At 37.9% G+C, this 17,349-nt stretch overlaps 1 protein-coding gene across 1 annotated transcript in view; it reads left to right on the forward strand.

The window, feature by feature from the left end:
• The window catches only part of Tex11 (testis expressed 11), a 271,569-nt gene that overhangs the window by 161,608 nt on the left and 92,612 nt on the right, over positions 1 to 17,349 (forward strand). The window contains exons 15-17 of the mRNA XM_046467052.2: positions 5,327 to 5,451; positions 12,390 to 12,475; positions 13,414 to 13,470. Coding sequence (XP_046323008.2) covers positions 5,327 to 5,451; positions 12,390 to 12,475; positions 13,414 to 13,470 — 268 coding nt within the window. The remainder of the gene's footprint in view (positions 1 to 5,326; positions 5,452 to 12,389; positions 12,476 to 13,413; positions 13,471 to 17,349) is intronic.

Raw genomic sequence — 17,349 nt, forward strand, 5'->3', positions numbered from 1 at the left:
ATAGGAGGATTGCAAGTTCAAAGCAAGCCTCAGCAATTTAGTAGGGCCCTAAACAACTTAGCAAGACCCGGTCTCAAAATATTTTTTTTTTTAAAGGGCTGGGATGTAGCTCAGTGTAAAATGCCCCAGGTTCAATCCCCAGAACCAAAAGAAAAAAAAAAACAGTTCTAAAATTCATGTGGAAGAATAAGAGACTCAGAATATTTCTTATTTGCATCCTCCATTTTTCCCAATTTTGATTTTTTATTTCTCTATTATCTTGAAGTTTGCTAAACTTCCTTTAAAACCATTATTTTGAATTATTTGTTAGGCAGTCAACAAATATCCATCTTTTTGAAATGTGGTCTTATTATTTTACCAAGACTGGTCTCCAACTCTTGGGTTTGAGTGATCCTCCTACTTTAGCCTCCTGAATTCTGGGACTACAGGTATGTGCCACCATGCATAGTACAAATCTCCATTTCTTAGGGCCCTTTTCTGGTTATTTATTTTATTTTCTGGGTGACATAATGTTTCTATGATTGTTCTTGATATTTGTGACTTGCATTGTTATCTGCACATTTGAAGAAGTAGGGAATTATTATAGTATTTGCAGATTTACTTGTCTAGAAATGTCTTTCACCAGTCAGCCCATCCAGAGTTTGGGTCTTTGGAATCTGCACTAGGCATAGGTGCATGGGTACTAGACTGAAGACTGGGTCCCTGAGGGTCAGATAGGGTCCAGGAGCTGAAAAGGTTGTTCTGTAATCTAACTATACAAGGACATTCCTGGAAATTTGGTCCCTGGGGTCTAGCCCAACTCTGAAATCTACTGGAATGGCCTTAGATTCTGAGTCTGCTAAAATATGGGGATGCAGGGGCCAACTTGAAAAGTAATATTACAAGTTCTGGTTTGGAGGGTTGGGCCACAGGACCAGCCTGGCACTTGGAAGGCCTGGAGCCTGATTCTTTAGACCAGGAGTACAAATCTAATGATAGGGCTGGCCTTATACTGTGTGGGCCTAGAACCCTATATCCATGGGGGCCAGCCTAGAGTCTGGGTATCTGGGTACTGGGGCTGTGGGGCTATTCTACTGCTGGGCAGACCTGAAGCCTGGGGCAGTGGGGGCCAGCCTGGGGGTAATCCAAGTCCCAGGACCACAGGGGCCAGCCTGGTCCTAGGAGGGGACCTAGAAACTGAATCTATAGGACTGGCCTAAAGTCTGAGTTTGTGAGGACTGTGGTGGTACCAGGGCAGGCCCAAAGCCTGGGACCAAAAAGACTGGCCTCACACTGAGTCTATTCTAGACATCTAGGGGCTCCTGCCTATGGAACAGTCCTAAAGACCAAGTCCTTCGGGCAGATCTGGAACCTAGGAATATGGAATACAGCTTGGAATCTGGAGGTATGGGGCTCTCTCTGGTGCTAAGTATTACTGGTGCCCCAGTGTTGGAGTTTGCACTCTCTTCTTTCTCTTTCCCTCAAGCAGAGGGTTTCTCTCTCTGTTGTTTGGCCTGGGGTTGGAGGAGGGGTGATAAGGGTAATTAAAAACTATCCTTTTATTCTCCTCAGTGCACCTTATTTTTATGCTTCACCCAGGTGGACTAATCTCTTATTTGGTTTCCTTAGCTCTTGTGAAGGTATATTCATACATACATAGTTGTTCAAATTCATGTATTTTGTGAGCAGTAAGTACTAACAATTCCTATGCCACCATCTCGCTGATATCTGGTGTACACAAGTTCATTATCAGTTGTGTATTTTACAATTTTTTTCTTTTTTTCTTTCTGCATATTTTCTTTTATGAGAAGAAATTGGCAAGTTTGACAATGTCTAATTTATCTTTTTTCTTCTTCTATAGATTGTCCTTTTGATGCTGTAGCTAAGAAATCTTTGCTTAATCCAAGGTCACAAAAATATTTTCTACAACATTTTGTTTTAGGGTTTTTATTTTTAGGGCTGTGATCCATTTTGAGTTAATATTTGTATTTGATTCCAGGTGTGGATTGAAGTTCATTTGTTTACACTTAGTTATTGAATTGTTCCAGCATAATTTTTTAAAGAAGCAATGTTTCCTTAATTGAATTGCCATTGTATGGATCTCTTTCTGAATTCTTTCTTTTGTTGTATAAAATAAAGACATCATTTATTATATGTCTTTACATCATTTCTACTCTGTCTTAGTTATTGTAGCTACGTAATAAATATAGAATTATGGAGTGTTAGTCCTCCAACTTTGTTCTCTCTCAAATTGTTTTGACTGTTTCAAATCTTTTGTATATCCATATGAGTTTTCCAATTTTTACACAAGTGAATTTTTTGGTACTGGGGATAGAACCCAGGGGTGCTTAATCACTGAGCAACATCCCCAGCCCTTTTTATTTTTTATTTTGTGACAAGGTCTCACTAAGTTGCTTAGGACTTCACTAAGTTGCTGAGGCTGGCCTCAAACTTATGATCTTCTTGCCTCAGCCTCCCTAGTCACTGGATTATAGGTCTGTACCACCTCACCTGGCACAAGTGAATTTTTATTGTGATTGTGTTGAATTATAGATCAGACTTATTATTATTATTATTATTATTATTATTATTATTATTACAATGCTGAGAATCAAACCCAGGGTTTCATGAGTGCTAGCCAAATGCTCTACCACTAAGCCATACTTCCAGCTCAACATCTTAACATTATTGAGTCTTTCAACTCATGAACAAGTATTTGATTCCAGGTATGGATTGAAATTCATTTGTTTGCACTTAGTTATTGAATTATTTAAACAATTGCCTCCATTTATTTAGGTCTTTCTTAATTTCTTGAAATAATTTTTTCTGCTTTTAAGTGTATAATCTTGGGCATCTTTTTATCAGATTTATACCTAAGTATACCATGTTTTATACTATTTTAAATGACTTTTTTAAAAACTTCAATTTTTGACTACTTACTGTTAATATATAGACATGCAAATGTTTTTTGTATTGACCTTGTATCTTACAACTTTTTTAAAAAAATATTTTTTTAGTTGTAGATGGGCACAATATCTTTACTTATTTTTATGTGGTACTGAGGATCAAACCCAGTGCCTCACACATACCAGGCAAGTGCTCTACCACTGAGCCACAACCCTAGCCTCATATCTTACAAATTTTATAAACTCATTAGTTAGTTCCAATAGCTTTCTTGTGAATTCCATTAGATTTTTTACATAAACAATCATGTTTTCTGTGAATAATGATAATAAATCATCTTCTAATTACCATTTTAATGACAATCTGCAAGTTTTATGTGTTTTTATTTTAATTCAGGTAAAATATTTTCCATATTAACTTTTGATTCCTTTTTAAATCACATGGGATTATTTAGAAATATTTATTTTCCAAATATTTTTCAGATTTTCTTGAGAGTGTTATTGATTTTCAATTTAATTCCATTATAGTAAAAGATCAAACCTTATATGACTTAAATTCTTTGAAATATATTGTGACTTGTTCTGTGGCCCAGCATATTGGCTTTCCTGGCAAATTGGAAAAAATTGGCACTGGAAAAAATTGGCACTGGTTGGTGTTTGGCTAAGTATTATAAAAATGTCAGTCAGGTCAACTTGATTGCTGATTTTCTGTTTACTTGTTCTACCAATTATTGAGAGAAGGTATTGAAATCTTTGATTATAAATGTGGATTTGTTAATTTCTCCTTGCAGTTCCATAGATTTTGCTTCTTATATTATGATATTTTGTTATTTGGTACATAAATATTTAACTTTAGGTGCTCATCATGAATTGATTCCTTTATTATCTTGAAATAACTTTCTTTCACTGGTTATTTCTTTCTTGGATATCTACTGTTTCTGATATTAGATACTCCGACTTTCTTTTGATTGTCTTTACTATAGCATGAATTATCCCATCTTGTTTGTTTTCTTATTGGTACTGGGGATTGAACCCAGTATAATTACAACTTTATTTTTAGACAGGGTCTTGCTAAAATTAATGAGGCTGACCTCAAACTTGTGATCCTCCTTCCCCAGCTGCCCAAGTCACTGGGATTACAAGTGTGCACCACTGCACTGCTGCCTGTGCTTTCCTTTCAGCAAATTTTGTCTTTATGTTTCTTGTAGGTAGCATATATTTAAGAGTTTTATTTTAATCTGATTTGACCATCTCCATCTTTCAATTAGGTTACAAAATCATTTATATGTAACAAACACGATTGTCAATATGATTAGATTAAAATTTAGCATCCAATTCTCTCCTATTTGTTTTATCTGTTGTTATTTGACATTTTCCTTTTTTCTGACTTCTTTTGGATTAGTGAAATTTTTATGAATATTTATTTATTTAACAGTAGAATTCATTTTGACATATTGTACACAAATGGAACACAACTTCTCATTCCTCTGGCTGTACAGTAATTACATTTATCTCCTTTTTGGCCTATTAGCTATTATACTTGGTTGTGTTTTTTTGGTACTAGGGATTGAACCCAGGGGCACTATATCACTAAGAAACATCCCCAAGCCATTTTAATTTTTTATTTTGAGACAGGGTCTCACTAAGTGGCCCAGGGCATCACTAAATTGCCGAGGCTGGCCTCAAACTTGTGATCCTCCTGTCTCGGCCTTCCAAGTCACTGGATTACTGATGTGCACCACCATTCCTGGTTCTTTGTTTTTCCACTTGTTACTTAAGGTCTATAGTGCACATATTTAACTTGCATTGGTTTACCTTTAAGACATAATAAAATATAATACATCCATTCAAATTTTAACTTTTTTCTGTATATTTCATTTTATGTATATACTGAAATGTATTTAGGCTCTCCATTATTAATGAAATTTAGGTCCATATTTTACTCTAGTTTTTTTGAATAGTGGTTATTGAACCCAGAGAAACAATGCACCACTATACCCTAGCCCCATATTTTACTCTTACAAGCAATACTTGATGAGAATCCTTGGATGTGTGTTTTTTTTAATATTTATTTTGTAGTTTTAGGTGGACACAATATCTTTATTTCTACACTTTTGTGGTGCTGAGGATCAAACCCAGTGCCTTGTGCATGCTAGGCGAGTGCTCTACCACTGAGCCACAACCCCAACCCCTGGATATTTACTCTTGCAAATACATTTATAAGATAAATTCACAGAAGTACAATTGTTCAGTTGAGCATTTTTTATGATATTCAAATCTTCCTTGACATTTAACCAACTCATATGATTTTGTGAATCTTAATTAATATTCTAAAGATATTAATGCTCTAAAATAAGTTCCAAATTTGTTGTGATACAATTAACTCTACATGAGTATTAACTTTGATAAGAATATCTCAATTTTATTGTTTCCTTGTTTTTCAGCTCTTCAGGCAATCACTACTTTAGAGAGTTTATTAACAGCTGAAAAGCCAGAAGATAATGATCTACTTGAAGATAGAGGTTCACATACTATGCTCCTAAATTTAGCTGCCCAGTTTGCTCTAGAGGTAATTCATATGTTTCTGTCTCCTAGACTTCTACCTCTTTCCCTTTTTGAAAGACATTTAATAGAATTCATCAGTTAGTTACAGAGTCTCTACTGTTTGTTTTGCCTCACATTTTCTAAACCAAGCTTGGAATTGCTTTATTTCTCTTTTTTTGTAATGCAGGCTAAGTTAAACAAAACATAATGAAATAATAGATTTCTGCTTAAATAACAGAAAAAAAGTAAGCATAGCAAAACACTAATTTCTAGAAGAAATCCAGATTTAAAATGCTATATTAATGCAAGTAAATAGGTATCTTAATTGGAAATATCTTTTTTAATCAGATTGAACAAAATGCTTTAAATTTTTGTGAATGCTTTTAGTTTATAACCATAAAAATTACTCTAGATATGATAAATACTTGCAACCCTGTTTTTTACTTGCATAATTCTTTAGGAAAAGAATCCTAGCAGCTCTGGTACTCTTAGATTGAGTTTGAGTATTGGCTCTGTGGCTTAATAAGTGCCTAACTTCTTTGAGTTTTCATTTGTCATTTGCACAATAAAAATAATACCCTTCTCTAGGACTGTTATGAAAACTGATAAGTTGGCTGAAAATTGGTATGTAAACTGTGAAGCTTGATCTTCTTATTTATTTAAACTACTTTAGTTTCTGATTCTTTCTTTATGAAAACTATCTTTCTGCTCAGAGCTACTATTCCATAATTCTTCTACTAGCTCTGTTCTGCTTTTTATATCTACTGTAAATGTATAAACCTTCCTTTAAAAATGTAGTTGCCTTTGGGTTTCACACTACAGAATTTCTCTCATTTCCTCCTTTTCCCCAGCCTGAACAAACACATCCTATGTCTGCATCTGCCAATTTTTTTTCTTTCTTCAGGAGTTCAGTTACCCTACTCATTAATATCAAAACACATCTCATCCAAACCCTATTTAACAACTACTTTGGACAAGATATTGGTCTATGTGCTAGAATTATGGTCACCAAGGAACTCTCAAGTCAATTTGTACAAGCTATCCATCAGCAATGTAAGATCAATGTAAGAACTATCCATATGTAGGATAAAGACCAACTAACTACTATACAGGTTAAAAATTACTGGAGTTCAGAGTAGAAATAGAGCACTGAAAACTGGAATGTCTCTACAGTGGAGGGAAACCTTAGGTTAGACTTTGAAAAGGATAGCATTTAGGTTTACAACATTTTTCTTTTGCAGTGCTGAGATCAAACCTAAGTCCTCATGCATACTAAGCAAGTGCTTTACCACTGAGCCATACCTTCAGCCTCATGTAAGAAAAAGGTTTTTTAAGGGTGTAATGGTGTAAACAAGACATGGAAAAAGGAATGTGATTGACTTTAGATACACTATACTTGGTTAGAATAATAGCTGATTTCTCTAGCATTCCAGATCTTGTGCCTAATAGAATAGTGGCTTATATCATTATGATAATGATATAGAGAAGCATAGAGTAAAGGACAAGAAATAGCTTTGGGCAGATTGTATAATGCTTTTATTTTCTAAACAATAAGATGGTTGATGGTAATTTATGTAAAGGTAGTGCTTTGAGAAAATAATTTTGCTTATGCCTAGGCAACTGAGTAGAGAGAAATTAGAGATGGGCAGGATAGGAGACCATGGTAATAATCCAGTCTTAAGGTGATAAGAATCTAGGTAAGGGTAATAGAAGTATGATTTTAAGCAGGTAAAACATTACTTTCTCTTCTATCAATCATTCTCTTTACAAAATTCACCTCTCCTCACACAAGAGATGATGTGGGTATTCTAGGTTCTGAAAACTCAGGCAGCCAAGAAGAGAACTTGCACAGATTCCTACCACCATCTCTGCTCACACACCAGATATTCTGCCCTCTCCACTGCCATCATGGATGAACTATCCATGTTCCTTCCTATAGCTAATCTTTCAACTTAAACACTTGTTTCCATTGCTTCTTGCCTTTTTTCTCTCTTACATTGTCAACTTTTTGTTTTCTTATTGGTTCATTCCCATCAGCATATAACATATACAATTATCCCATCTCAAACAAACAAAAGCCAAAAGATTCTCTTGGCCTTCCTTCTCTTATCAACTACTGTCCAATTTCTTTTCTTCTCTTTGTAAAAAAACTTCCCTGAGATGTAACCTACGCTTGTTCTTCCAATGATCTCCTAAGCCTTGTTCAGTCAGGCTTTTGTCACTGAAAAAAGTACTTTTATCTACTAAGAGTGCTTTTGTCAAGTCATCAATGACTTCTGTATTGTAAATCTTGATGGTTAAATATCAGTCCTTATTGTATTTTACCAATCTGCAGTGGCCAGCACAGTTGATCATTCTTTCCTCTTTGAAACATAGTTGGCTTCCATGATTACCATGTGGTTATCCTTGTTTTTCTCCTACCTCATGAGTCACTCTTTCATTCTTCTTTGCTGATTCCTTTTCTCCTCTCCTAGTCTCAAGTGATGACCTTAGGAGTGTTTGTGGTTCAAGAAAAGATGATAAGGTATAAGCTAATCATCTAGGAAAGCAGGAAAGTGAATGACTAGGAAGCGTGATATACTTGCCAGTAGCATTAAGGCTCTTGTGTGTGTGCGTGGAACTGAGAATTGAACTGGGAGGCACTCTACCACTGAACTACATCCCCAACCACCACAAAAGGCATTTTAAAGTAATACGAGTATATGCATTATTTTTTTCTAGGCCACATTCTGCTGAATGGATGCAAGCACAAAAGTCAGTATAGCTGGATGTGGTAGCACATGCTAGTCCTAGACTCAGGAGACTGAGGCAGGAGGATCACAAGTATGAGGCTAGCATGGGTAACTTAGTGAGTCCCTGTCTCCAAATATATGAAGAACTAGAGATGTAGCTCAATGGTAGAGCACCCCTGGGTTCAATCTCTAGTACCCCTCTAGACAAAATCAGTAGAATATTGGACTGAGGGTTTTGCCAGATAAATACAGTGAATCAAAAGAAGAGCAAGAAAATCTAGGATGAAGGGAGTGGTTATAATTCAGTTGTATGGAATTTAAACTTGGTATGGAGGAAGACTTTAAGGGGATGAGGGATGGTAAAAGTTGGTAACATCAATGAGTTGAAGGTCTTACTGCAAGTAAGGATTGAGGAGTCAGCATAATAAAATAAGTGAGTTGGAAATGTTAAGAGACAATGATTAGAAAGTGGAATATACCTGATGCTGAAAGCTGGAGTGAAAGACTAGGGCGAGGGAGTGAGGTACCTAGGGCATGAAACTTAAGAGGGCACTCTCAGGGTGAGCAAGTCTGGGCTTGGTACTTGTATCATACCGAAAGTGAGTGCCTCCTTATACTTTGCACCCTAGGTGCCTCACTTGCCTCACCTGACTCACCCTAGTCCCAGCCCTAAAAGTATGAAAGGGCTGCAATTATTAGTAATGACAGGGTCTAGGGAATGGCTGTAGGAGTGAATGACTGAGGTAATTGGCAGAGTGGAATGTAGGGAGCTAAGAGACTAAGGATATTAGGAGGATTGCCTGTCCGTGTATTGAAGTTGCCAAAAAAATAAGACAGGAGTAGTTTGTGTAGAAAATAACTCTGCAATAGTTAAGCCATCAAGAAATGAGAAGAAATAGCTTAGGATCTGATGGACCACAGTAATAATGAGGGATAGTGGGTACTATAGTCTGGTGACAAGAAATTCAAAGTCAGGGTTTTAGGAAAGAAAAAAAATGATTTCAAAATAATAGCAAAAAGTGAGAAGGATACCTAATCCATCTCCAGGCCTAGGGGTAGAAGGATAATGAGAGCAAAATCAGGCACCATTTGATAGGGCTCCAGTAGAAGCAGCTTCTTTGGTAGAAACCTAGATTTCTATTATAGCAATAATGTGGAGGGGACTTTCAGAGAAGAGTTTGCTTTTATAAGAGATTTTGCTGGTAATAGACTAAATTTCTGAGAGCATATTAGAAGGTGTGGGGTGTTGGGGGGAGATGAGAAAAAGAAGAGAGAATATATACAGCCTTTCAGGGATTAGCATGCTGAAAATGAAGGTGCTCTGACAGTCTGGGTTACTCCTAATAAAAAGAGATAAACAGCACGAAGAGTAGTTCAAGTGGATTCAAGGTAGTGTTAGCAAGGCTGTGTTTGTGGATAGACAGTTGTGATTTTCTGGGGCTAATATGAAACCATTGTTTTTGTCAGTGAGTTGTATTTTCATTTGACCTTCTTGCCGTAGCTCTTTTGAGAACACAAAATGAACAGGTTCAGATGTGTTTTCCCTTGCCCTTAATGGGCAATAATGCAGATAACTTGACTGTATTTTTAAAAATGTATTAGTGCATTATATTCATACAAAATATTGGGGTTCATTTTTACCTACTTATACAAGCATGAATTAATTTGCTCCAATTCAGTTCCTAGTACTTCCCATTTTTCTTCCCTCCTTCCTCACCTGTTTCCTTTCTTCTATTCTACACTCTTTCTTCTATTCATTTAGAGTTTTTTTAATCAATTAGTGTATTATAGATAATACACAAAGGTGAAATTCACTGTGGTATATTCGTATATGTACACAGGATAGTTGGGTCAGTTTCATACCCACCATTCCTCCTTTTTCCTGTCCCTCCTTCCTCTCTCTCAGTCCCCATCCTCTACTCCACTGATCTCTCTTCTATTTTCATGGGAACCCACACACACACACACACACACACACACACCAACTTTTTCCCCTTATCTTGGTTTGACTTCTGAATATGAGAGAAAACATTTGACCCTTGACTTTCTGGGTCTGGCTTATTTCACTTAACATGATGTCCTCCTCTTCCATTCATTTACCAGTAAATGCCTTAATTTCATTCTTATTTATGGCTGAGGTTAAAACTCTATTGCATATATATCCCATATTTTCTTAATCCATTTATCTGTTAATGAACATCTGAGCTAATTCCATAACTTGGCTATTGTGAATTGTACTACTATAAATATTGGTGATCTTAGATCTGATTTTAGATTTTTTGGCTGATTTTAGATCTTTTGGCTATATACCATGGAGTGGGATAGCTGGGTCATATGGTGGTTCCATTCCTCATTTTTTTGAGGGGTCTCCACCCTGCTTTCCAGAGCAGTTTTACTAATTTGTGGTTCCATCAACGCTGTATGAGTCTATCTTTCCCCCATATGCTTGCCAGTATTTGTTATTGTTTGTATTTTTGATAATTGCCATTCTATTTAGAATGAGATGAAATCTCAATGTAGTTTTGACTTACATTTCCCTGATTGCTAGAGATGTTGAAATTTTTTTCACATATCTGTTGGCCATTGTATTTCTTCTTTTGAGAAGTATCTGTTTATTTCTTTTACCCATTTATTAATTGAGTTCTTTCTTTATTTATTTACTTACTTATTTTTGGTGTTAAGTCTTTTGAGTTCTTTATATATTATGGATTAATCCTCTGTCTGAGGAGCAGGTGGCAAAGATCTTTTCCCATTCTATAGGCTTCCTCTTCCTGCTCTTAATTATTTACTTTGCTGGCAGAAGCATTTAATTTGATGCTGTCCCACTTATTGATTCTCGGTTACATTTCTTGCTCTTTAGAAGACTTGTTAAGGAAGTCAGTGCCTGTGCCAATATGGTGAAGTGTTGTGCCTACATTTTCTTCTAGAAGTTGTAGATTTACTGCTCTAATTCTTAGGTCTTTGATTCACTTTGAGTTGACTTTTGTGCAGGGTGAAAGATAAGAATATAGTTTCATTCTTCTACATATGGATATCCAGTTTTCCCAGCACCATTGGTTAAAAAGGCTCTTTTCTCCAATATATATTTTTTGGCACCTTTGTTGAGTATCAGATGACTCTATCTATATGGATTTGTCTCTGTGACTTTTATTCTGCTCCATTGGCCTTCATGTCTGCTTTGGTGCCACTACCAGGCAGTTTTTGTTACTAAAGCTCTGTAATATAATTTTAAATTAGGTATTGTGATATCTCTGGCATTGCTTTCTTTGTTTAGAATTGCTTTGGCTATTCTGGGTCTCTTATTCCTTCAAATGAATTTTAGAATTGTGTTTTTTTCTAGTTCTGAGAAGAATGTCATTGGTATAACACTCTTGGTAGCATAACCACTTTGACAATACTAATTTTGCCTATCCAAGAGCATGGGAGGTTCTTTCCATCTTCTAAAATCTTCAGTTTCTTTCCTCATTGTTCTATTGTTTTCATTGTAGAGGTCTTTTTCCTCCTCGGTTAGATTTATTCCAAAGTGGCTTTTTTTTGGTGTGTTATTGTGAATGGCATGGTTTTCCTAATTTTTTTAAAAAAAATTTAAATTAATTTTTATTTATATATGACAGTGGAATGCATTACAATTCTTATTACACATACAGAGCACAATTTTTCAAATCTCTGGTTGTATACAAAGTATATTCACACCAATTCATGTCTTCATACATGTACTTTGGATAATAATGTCCATCACATTCCACCATCATTTCTAACTCCATGCCCCCTCCCATCCCCTGCCACCCCTCTGCCCTAACTAGAGTTTGTTTCTTCCTTCCATGCTCCCTCTCCCTATCCCACTGTGAATCAGCCTCCTTTATGTCAAAGAAAACATTCAGCATAGTATAGAAAAGCTATTAATTTGTGTATGTTGATCTGATATCCTTATATCTTATATATTGATTAATTTGTTTATCAATTCCAGAAGTCATCTGGTAGAGTTTTTGAGATCTTCTAAATATCGGAACATGTCATCAACAAACAGAGATCATTTGAGCTCTTCTTTTCCTATTTGTATCTCTTTTATTTTTTTCTCTTACCTGATTTCTCTGGCTAGAGTTTTTCAAGAGCTATATTGAGTAAAAGAGGTGAGAGTAGACATCCTTGTTCCTCTTCTTAGAGGAAATGCTTTCAGTTTTTCTCTGTTGCTTTGATTTGTAATTTAACAAATTATGTCTGTTCTTTTTAGAATGGACAAGCCATTCCAGCAGGAAAAGCCCTGGAATATTTAGCTCAACATTCAGAAGACCCACAACAAGTTCTTACAGCTTTGAAGTAAGTAATCCATTCTATGGAGGGGAAAAGATTTCTTTTGCTCCTTTTGCCCTTGATCTATAATCTGACAAAGTAGTGCTGATGAACTCAGTGCCAACTCTTATATCTATTAACCCAGGTACTCAAAGTAAAAAAAACAACAACAACAATAACAAAAAAAAAAAATACAACTGAACTTGATCTTCCTTCTTCTCTTTTTCTAGTAAGGAAAATGGTTTGTCAAAAGGGAGTTTTTACATACAATAGTGAGGGGAAAAAAAGAGCAGGTTGGGACATGATAACTACTAATGTGACTGAGAAAATGCCAGTGTGAAAAATGGGAAACCAGAAGGATCCTAGAATGGTTTTTCTGTTGGCCAACTTCAGGCCACACTTCCAAAGGGAAAAGTAGTCACAGAAATAAAAGGGGAGTTGAGATACTTGCATGCCTTCAATCAGGTAAATATCTAAAATCATTCAGGACAGTGGTATTGTTTAGAGCATTTTCAGATTTGAAACAAACATCTGTTTTGTCAGTTTGTCATTGTGCTTCCAGTTCCCTTAAAAGAATAGTGAACATTTTTTATGTAGAACCTGAAGATCAGTTTTAGATTCCTTTATAAGATGAAAAATATAAAGACATGTACACCATACCTGCTGTTCTAGCAGATGTTGTTGGACAGTGATACAAACCTTGGAACCATTTAGTAACTTCTGATAAGCAAAATTTTTTATTTTAAAATTATCTTATTAAATTCCACTTTCAAAATTAAAAAATTGTTATATTTTCATTGCAACCATTAAAACAAATCAAAGATCTTTAAATACAATAAGCTTAATCTCCCCCTTTACTCTCTGTCTTCTCAATTCTGCCTCCTGGGGTAATCAGGGTTAATGACTTGGTATATATTTTTTAACATGTTTCCTAAGAATCCCTTTCTCTATTACTTTTTATGCAGATGTCTGTTTCGTCTTGTTCTTCCACAAGTTAATCAAACTCCAGGTTCTGAAAATAAGTAAGTTATTTCAATAGAAATGATGGATTCCATTAGAAATATTATAATAATTTTAAATACAAAACCTTACATTAAGTGATATGTAATGTAGTAGATAAGATTAATACAGGGCTAGTCTTCCTGGTTTCATATCCTGGCTCTGCTATTTATTAAATGTGGACCTTGGGAAAATTTCTTAACTTTTCTTGGCTTCAGTTTCTCCATCTATAAAATGGAAATAATAATAGAATATACCTCACAGGGCTGCTGTGGTTACTCAATAGTGAATTAACACATTTAAAAGGCAAAAGATGCCGAATTCCAGCTCCCGGAACTGAGCCCGCGGGGACTGCTTCTTGGAGCTTACACTTATAGGAGCTTACACCGAGCACAGAGCGGCCGAGTTCCGGCTCCCGGAACCGTCCCGGAACCGCCCTGGCTCAGGGCTGCGGAGCCCGCGGAGGCTGCTTCTTGGACCCTGCTACTATCAGAGCATACACCAAACACTAAGCGGCCGAATTCCGGCTCCCGGAACTGAGCCCGCGGGGGCTGCTTCTTGGAGCCTACACTTATAGGAGCTTACACCGAGCACGGAGCGGCCGAGTTCCGGCTCCCGGAACTTCCCTGGACCGGGGCTAGGAGCCCGCGGAAACTGTGTCTCGGTCCGGGTCCTGCTGAGGGCAGGTCAGGACTCACCCATTGCTTGGGTTGCCTGGCAAGGGGAACGAAATGCTGCCATTCGCATAGGATACCAACATGGCAGAGATCTGATGTCAGCAGAAAGCGGTGGAGGAGAGATCTTCATCAATACCAGCGGTGACATAAGCAGTTGGTCTTCTGGTAAGGGGGGTGAGGCTCAGTCACCCGAGTCTCCTCAATTTGTCCTCGAGCTGGAGGGAAGGAGCCGGGCCGCCGCCAGCCCCCGGAGCAGGCCCAGCGGCTCACCAGCGTGGTGACCGCGTGACCCCAATTGGAGAGGGGGCGGAGCGGAGCCGCCACCCACACCCGCCAGGTGGGCAGACCCACGACCCAGTAGTACATGGGCGTGGTAGGAGGGGCAGGGCAGAGCCGCCCTTCGCGCTTGCAAGGTAAACAGACCTGTGACAGCCTGGCGGGTCAGGCCCAGTGGCCTGCCAGTGTGGTACACACGTCACCCCAACTCGAGTAGGGGCAGAGCAGATCCTTATCCCACGCCCGGATCAGGCCCTGCCGGTGTGGTGGTCACGTGACCCCAATTGGAGTGGGGGTGGAGCGGAACCGCCACCCGTGCCCGCAGGGTGAGCAGACCAGTGATCAACCTGCAGATCAGGCCCAGGGGTCCGCAGGCGTGGTAGGAGGGGCAGGGCAGATCCGCCGCCAGCGCCTTCAAGGTAGGCAGACCTACAACAGACCGGCGGATCAGGCCCAGGAGCCTGCCGGCGGGGTACAAACACCACCCTAATTGGAGTAGGGACAGAGCAGAGTCGCCTCCCTTGCCAGGAACAGACCCAGCATCCTGCAGGCGGGGTAGTCACGACACACCAATTGGAGTAGGGGCAAAGCAGAGCCTCCACTCGTGCCCGAAAGGTGGGCAGATCTGCGACCGACCAGCAGGACAGGCCCAGTGGCCTGCTGGTACGACAGACACGACACCCCAATTGGAGTAGGGGCAGAACAGAGCCGCCACCAGCTCCCAGAACAGGCCCAGTGACCTGCCGGCGTGGTAGCCACGACACCCCAATTGGAATAAGGAGAGAGCAGAGCCGCCGCCCGCACCTGCAGGAAAGATACGCAAGCAGTATGAAAAGACAAGGAAAGAAAGGACCACAAGCAATGCAGGTCAACGCAACTTTAGAAGAGGTAACAGCTGCAGCAGATGGAATGTCAGATAAAGAATTCAGGATATACATGCTTCAGATGATCTGGAGTATCAAGGAAGACATTAAACAGCAAAATCAGACAATGAAAGATCACTTCGACAACGAATTACGCAAACAAATCCAGGAAGCAAAGGATCAACTATACAGGGAGATAGAGGTTATAAAAAACAAGCAATCAGAAATCCTAGAAATGCAGGAAGCAATAAACCAACTTAAAAACTCAATGGAGAATACTACCAACAGAGTAGAACACTTAGAAGATAGAACATCAGACAATGAAGACAAAGTATTTCAACTGGAAAAGAACATAGACAGCTCAGCAAGACTGTTAAGAAACCATGAGCAGAACATCCAAGAAATATGGGATAACATTAAGAGACCAAACTTAAGAGTCATTGGGATACAGGAAGGTACAGAGCTCCAAACCAAAGGAATGAGCAGTCTATTCCATGAAATAATACAAGAAAACTTCCCAGACTTGAAGAATGAGACAGAATCCCAAATCCTAGAAGCCTACAGGACGCCGAATGTGCAAAATCATAAGAGATCCACACCTAGACACATTATAATGAAGATGCCCAACATACAGAATAAGGAGAGAATTTTAAAAGCTACAAGAGAAAGGAAGCAGATTACATTTAGGGGCAAGCCAATCAGGATAACAGCTGATCTTTCAACACAGACTCTGAAAGCTAGAAGATCCTGGAATAACATATTTCAAACACTGAAAGATAATGGGTTCCAACCAAGAATTGTGTATCCAGCAAAATTAAGCTTCAGGATGGAGAATGAAATTAAAACCTTCCACGATAAACAAAAGTTTAAAGAATTCGCAGCTAGAAAACCATCTCTTCAAAACATCCTAGCCAAAATATTACAGGAAGAGGAAATGGAAAATAACAATGAAAACCAACAGTGGGAGGTAGGACAGTAAAGGGGGGGGGGAAACAATCAAAGAGGAAAACAAACAATGTTTAGTAACAGAAATAAACAAATATGGCTGGAAGAACAACCCATATCTCAATAATAACCCTAAATGTTAATGGCTTAAACTCACCAATTAAGAGACACAGGCTAGTAGAATGGATCACAAAACAAGACCCAACAATATGCTGCCTACAGGAGACGCATTTGATAGGAAAAGACATACATAGGCTGAAGGTGAAAGGTTGGGAAAAATCATATCACTCATATGGACTTCGGAAACAAGCAGGCGTGTCCATACTCATATCAAATAAAATAGATTTCAAGCCAAAGTTAATCAAAAGAGATAAAGAGGGACACTACATACTGCTTAAGGGAACCATACACCAACAAGACATAACAATCATAAATATTTATGCCCCAAACAATGGTGCAGCTATGTTCGTCAAACAAACTCTTCTCAAGTTCAAGAGTCTAATAGACCACCACACCATAATCATGGGAGACTTCAACACACCTCTCTCGCCACTGGACAGATCTTCCAAACAAAAGTTGAATAAGGAAACTATAGAACTCAATAACACTATTAATAACCTAGACCTAATTGACATATATAGAGTATACCACCCAACATCAAGCAGTTACACTTTTTTCTCAGCAGCACATGGATCCTTCTCAAAAATAGATCATATATTATGTCACAGGGCAACTCTTAGACAATATAAAGGAGTAGAGATATTACCATGCATCTTATCTGATCATAATGGAATGAAACTGAAAATCAACGATAAAAGAAGGAAGGAAAAAGCATACATCAATTGGAGAATGAACAATAGGTTACTGAATGATCAATGGGTTATAGAAGACATCAAGGAGGAAATTAAAAAATTCTTAGAGATAAATGAAAACACAGACACAACATATCGGAATCTATGGGACACATTGAAAGCAGTTCTAAGAGGAAAATTCATTGCTTGGAGTTCATTCCTTAAAAAAAGAAAAAAACAACAAATAAATGATCTCATACTTCATCTCAAAATCCTTGAAAAAGAAGAGCAAAACAACAGCAAAAGAAGTAGAAGGCAAGAAATAATTAAAATCAGAGCTGAAATTAATG

Source organism: Marmota monax, unplaced genomic scaffold (genome assembly GCF_021218885.2).
Source record: "Marmota monax isolate L192 unplaced genomic scaffold, Marmota_monax_Labrador192_F-V1.1 WCK01_AAM20220418_F8-fsc00284, whole genome shotgun sequence".
Taxonomy (NCBI): Eukaryota; Metazoa; Chordata; class Mammalia; order Rodentia; family Sciuridae; genus Marmota; species Marmota monax.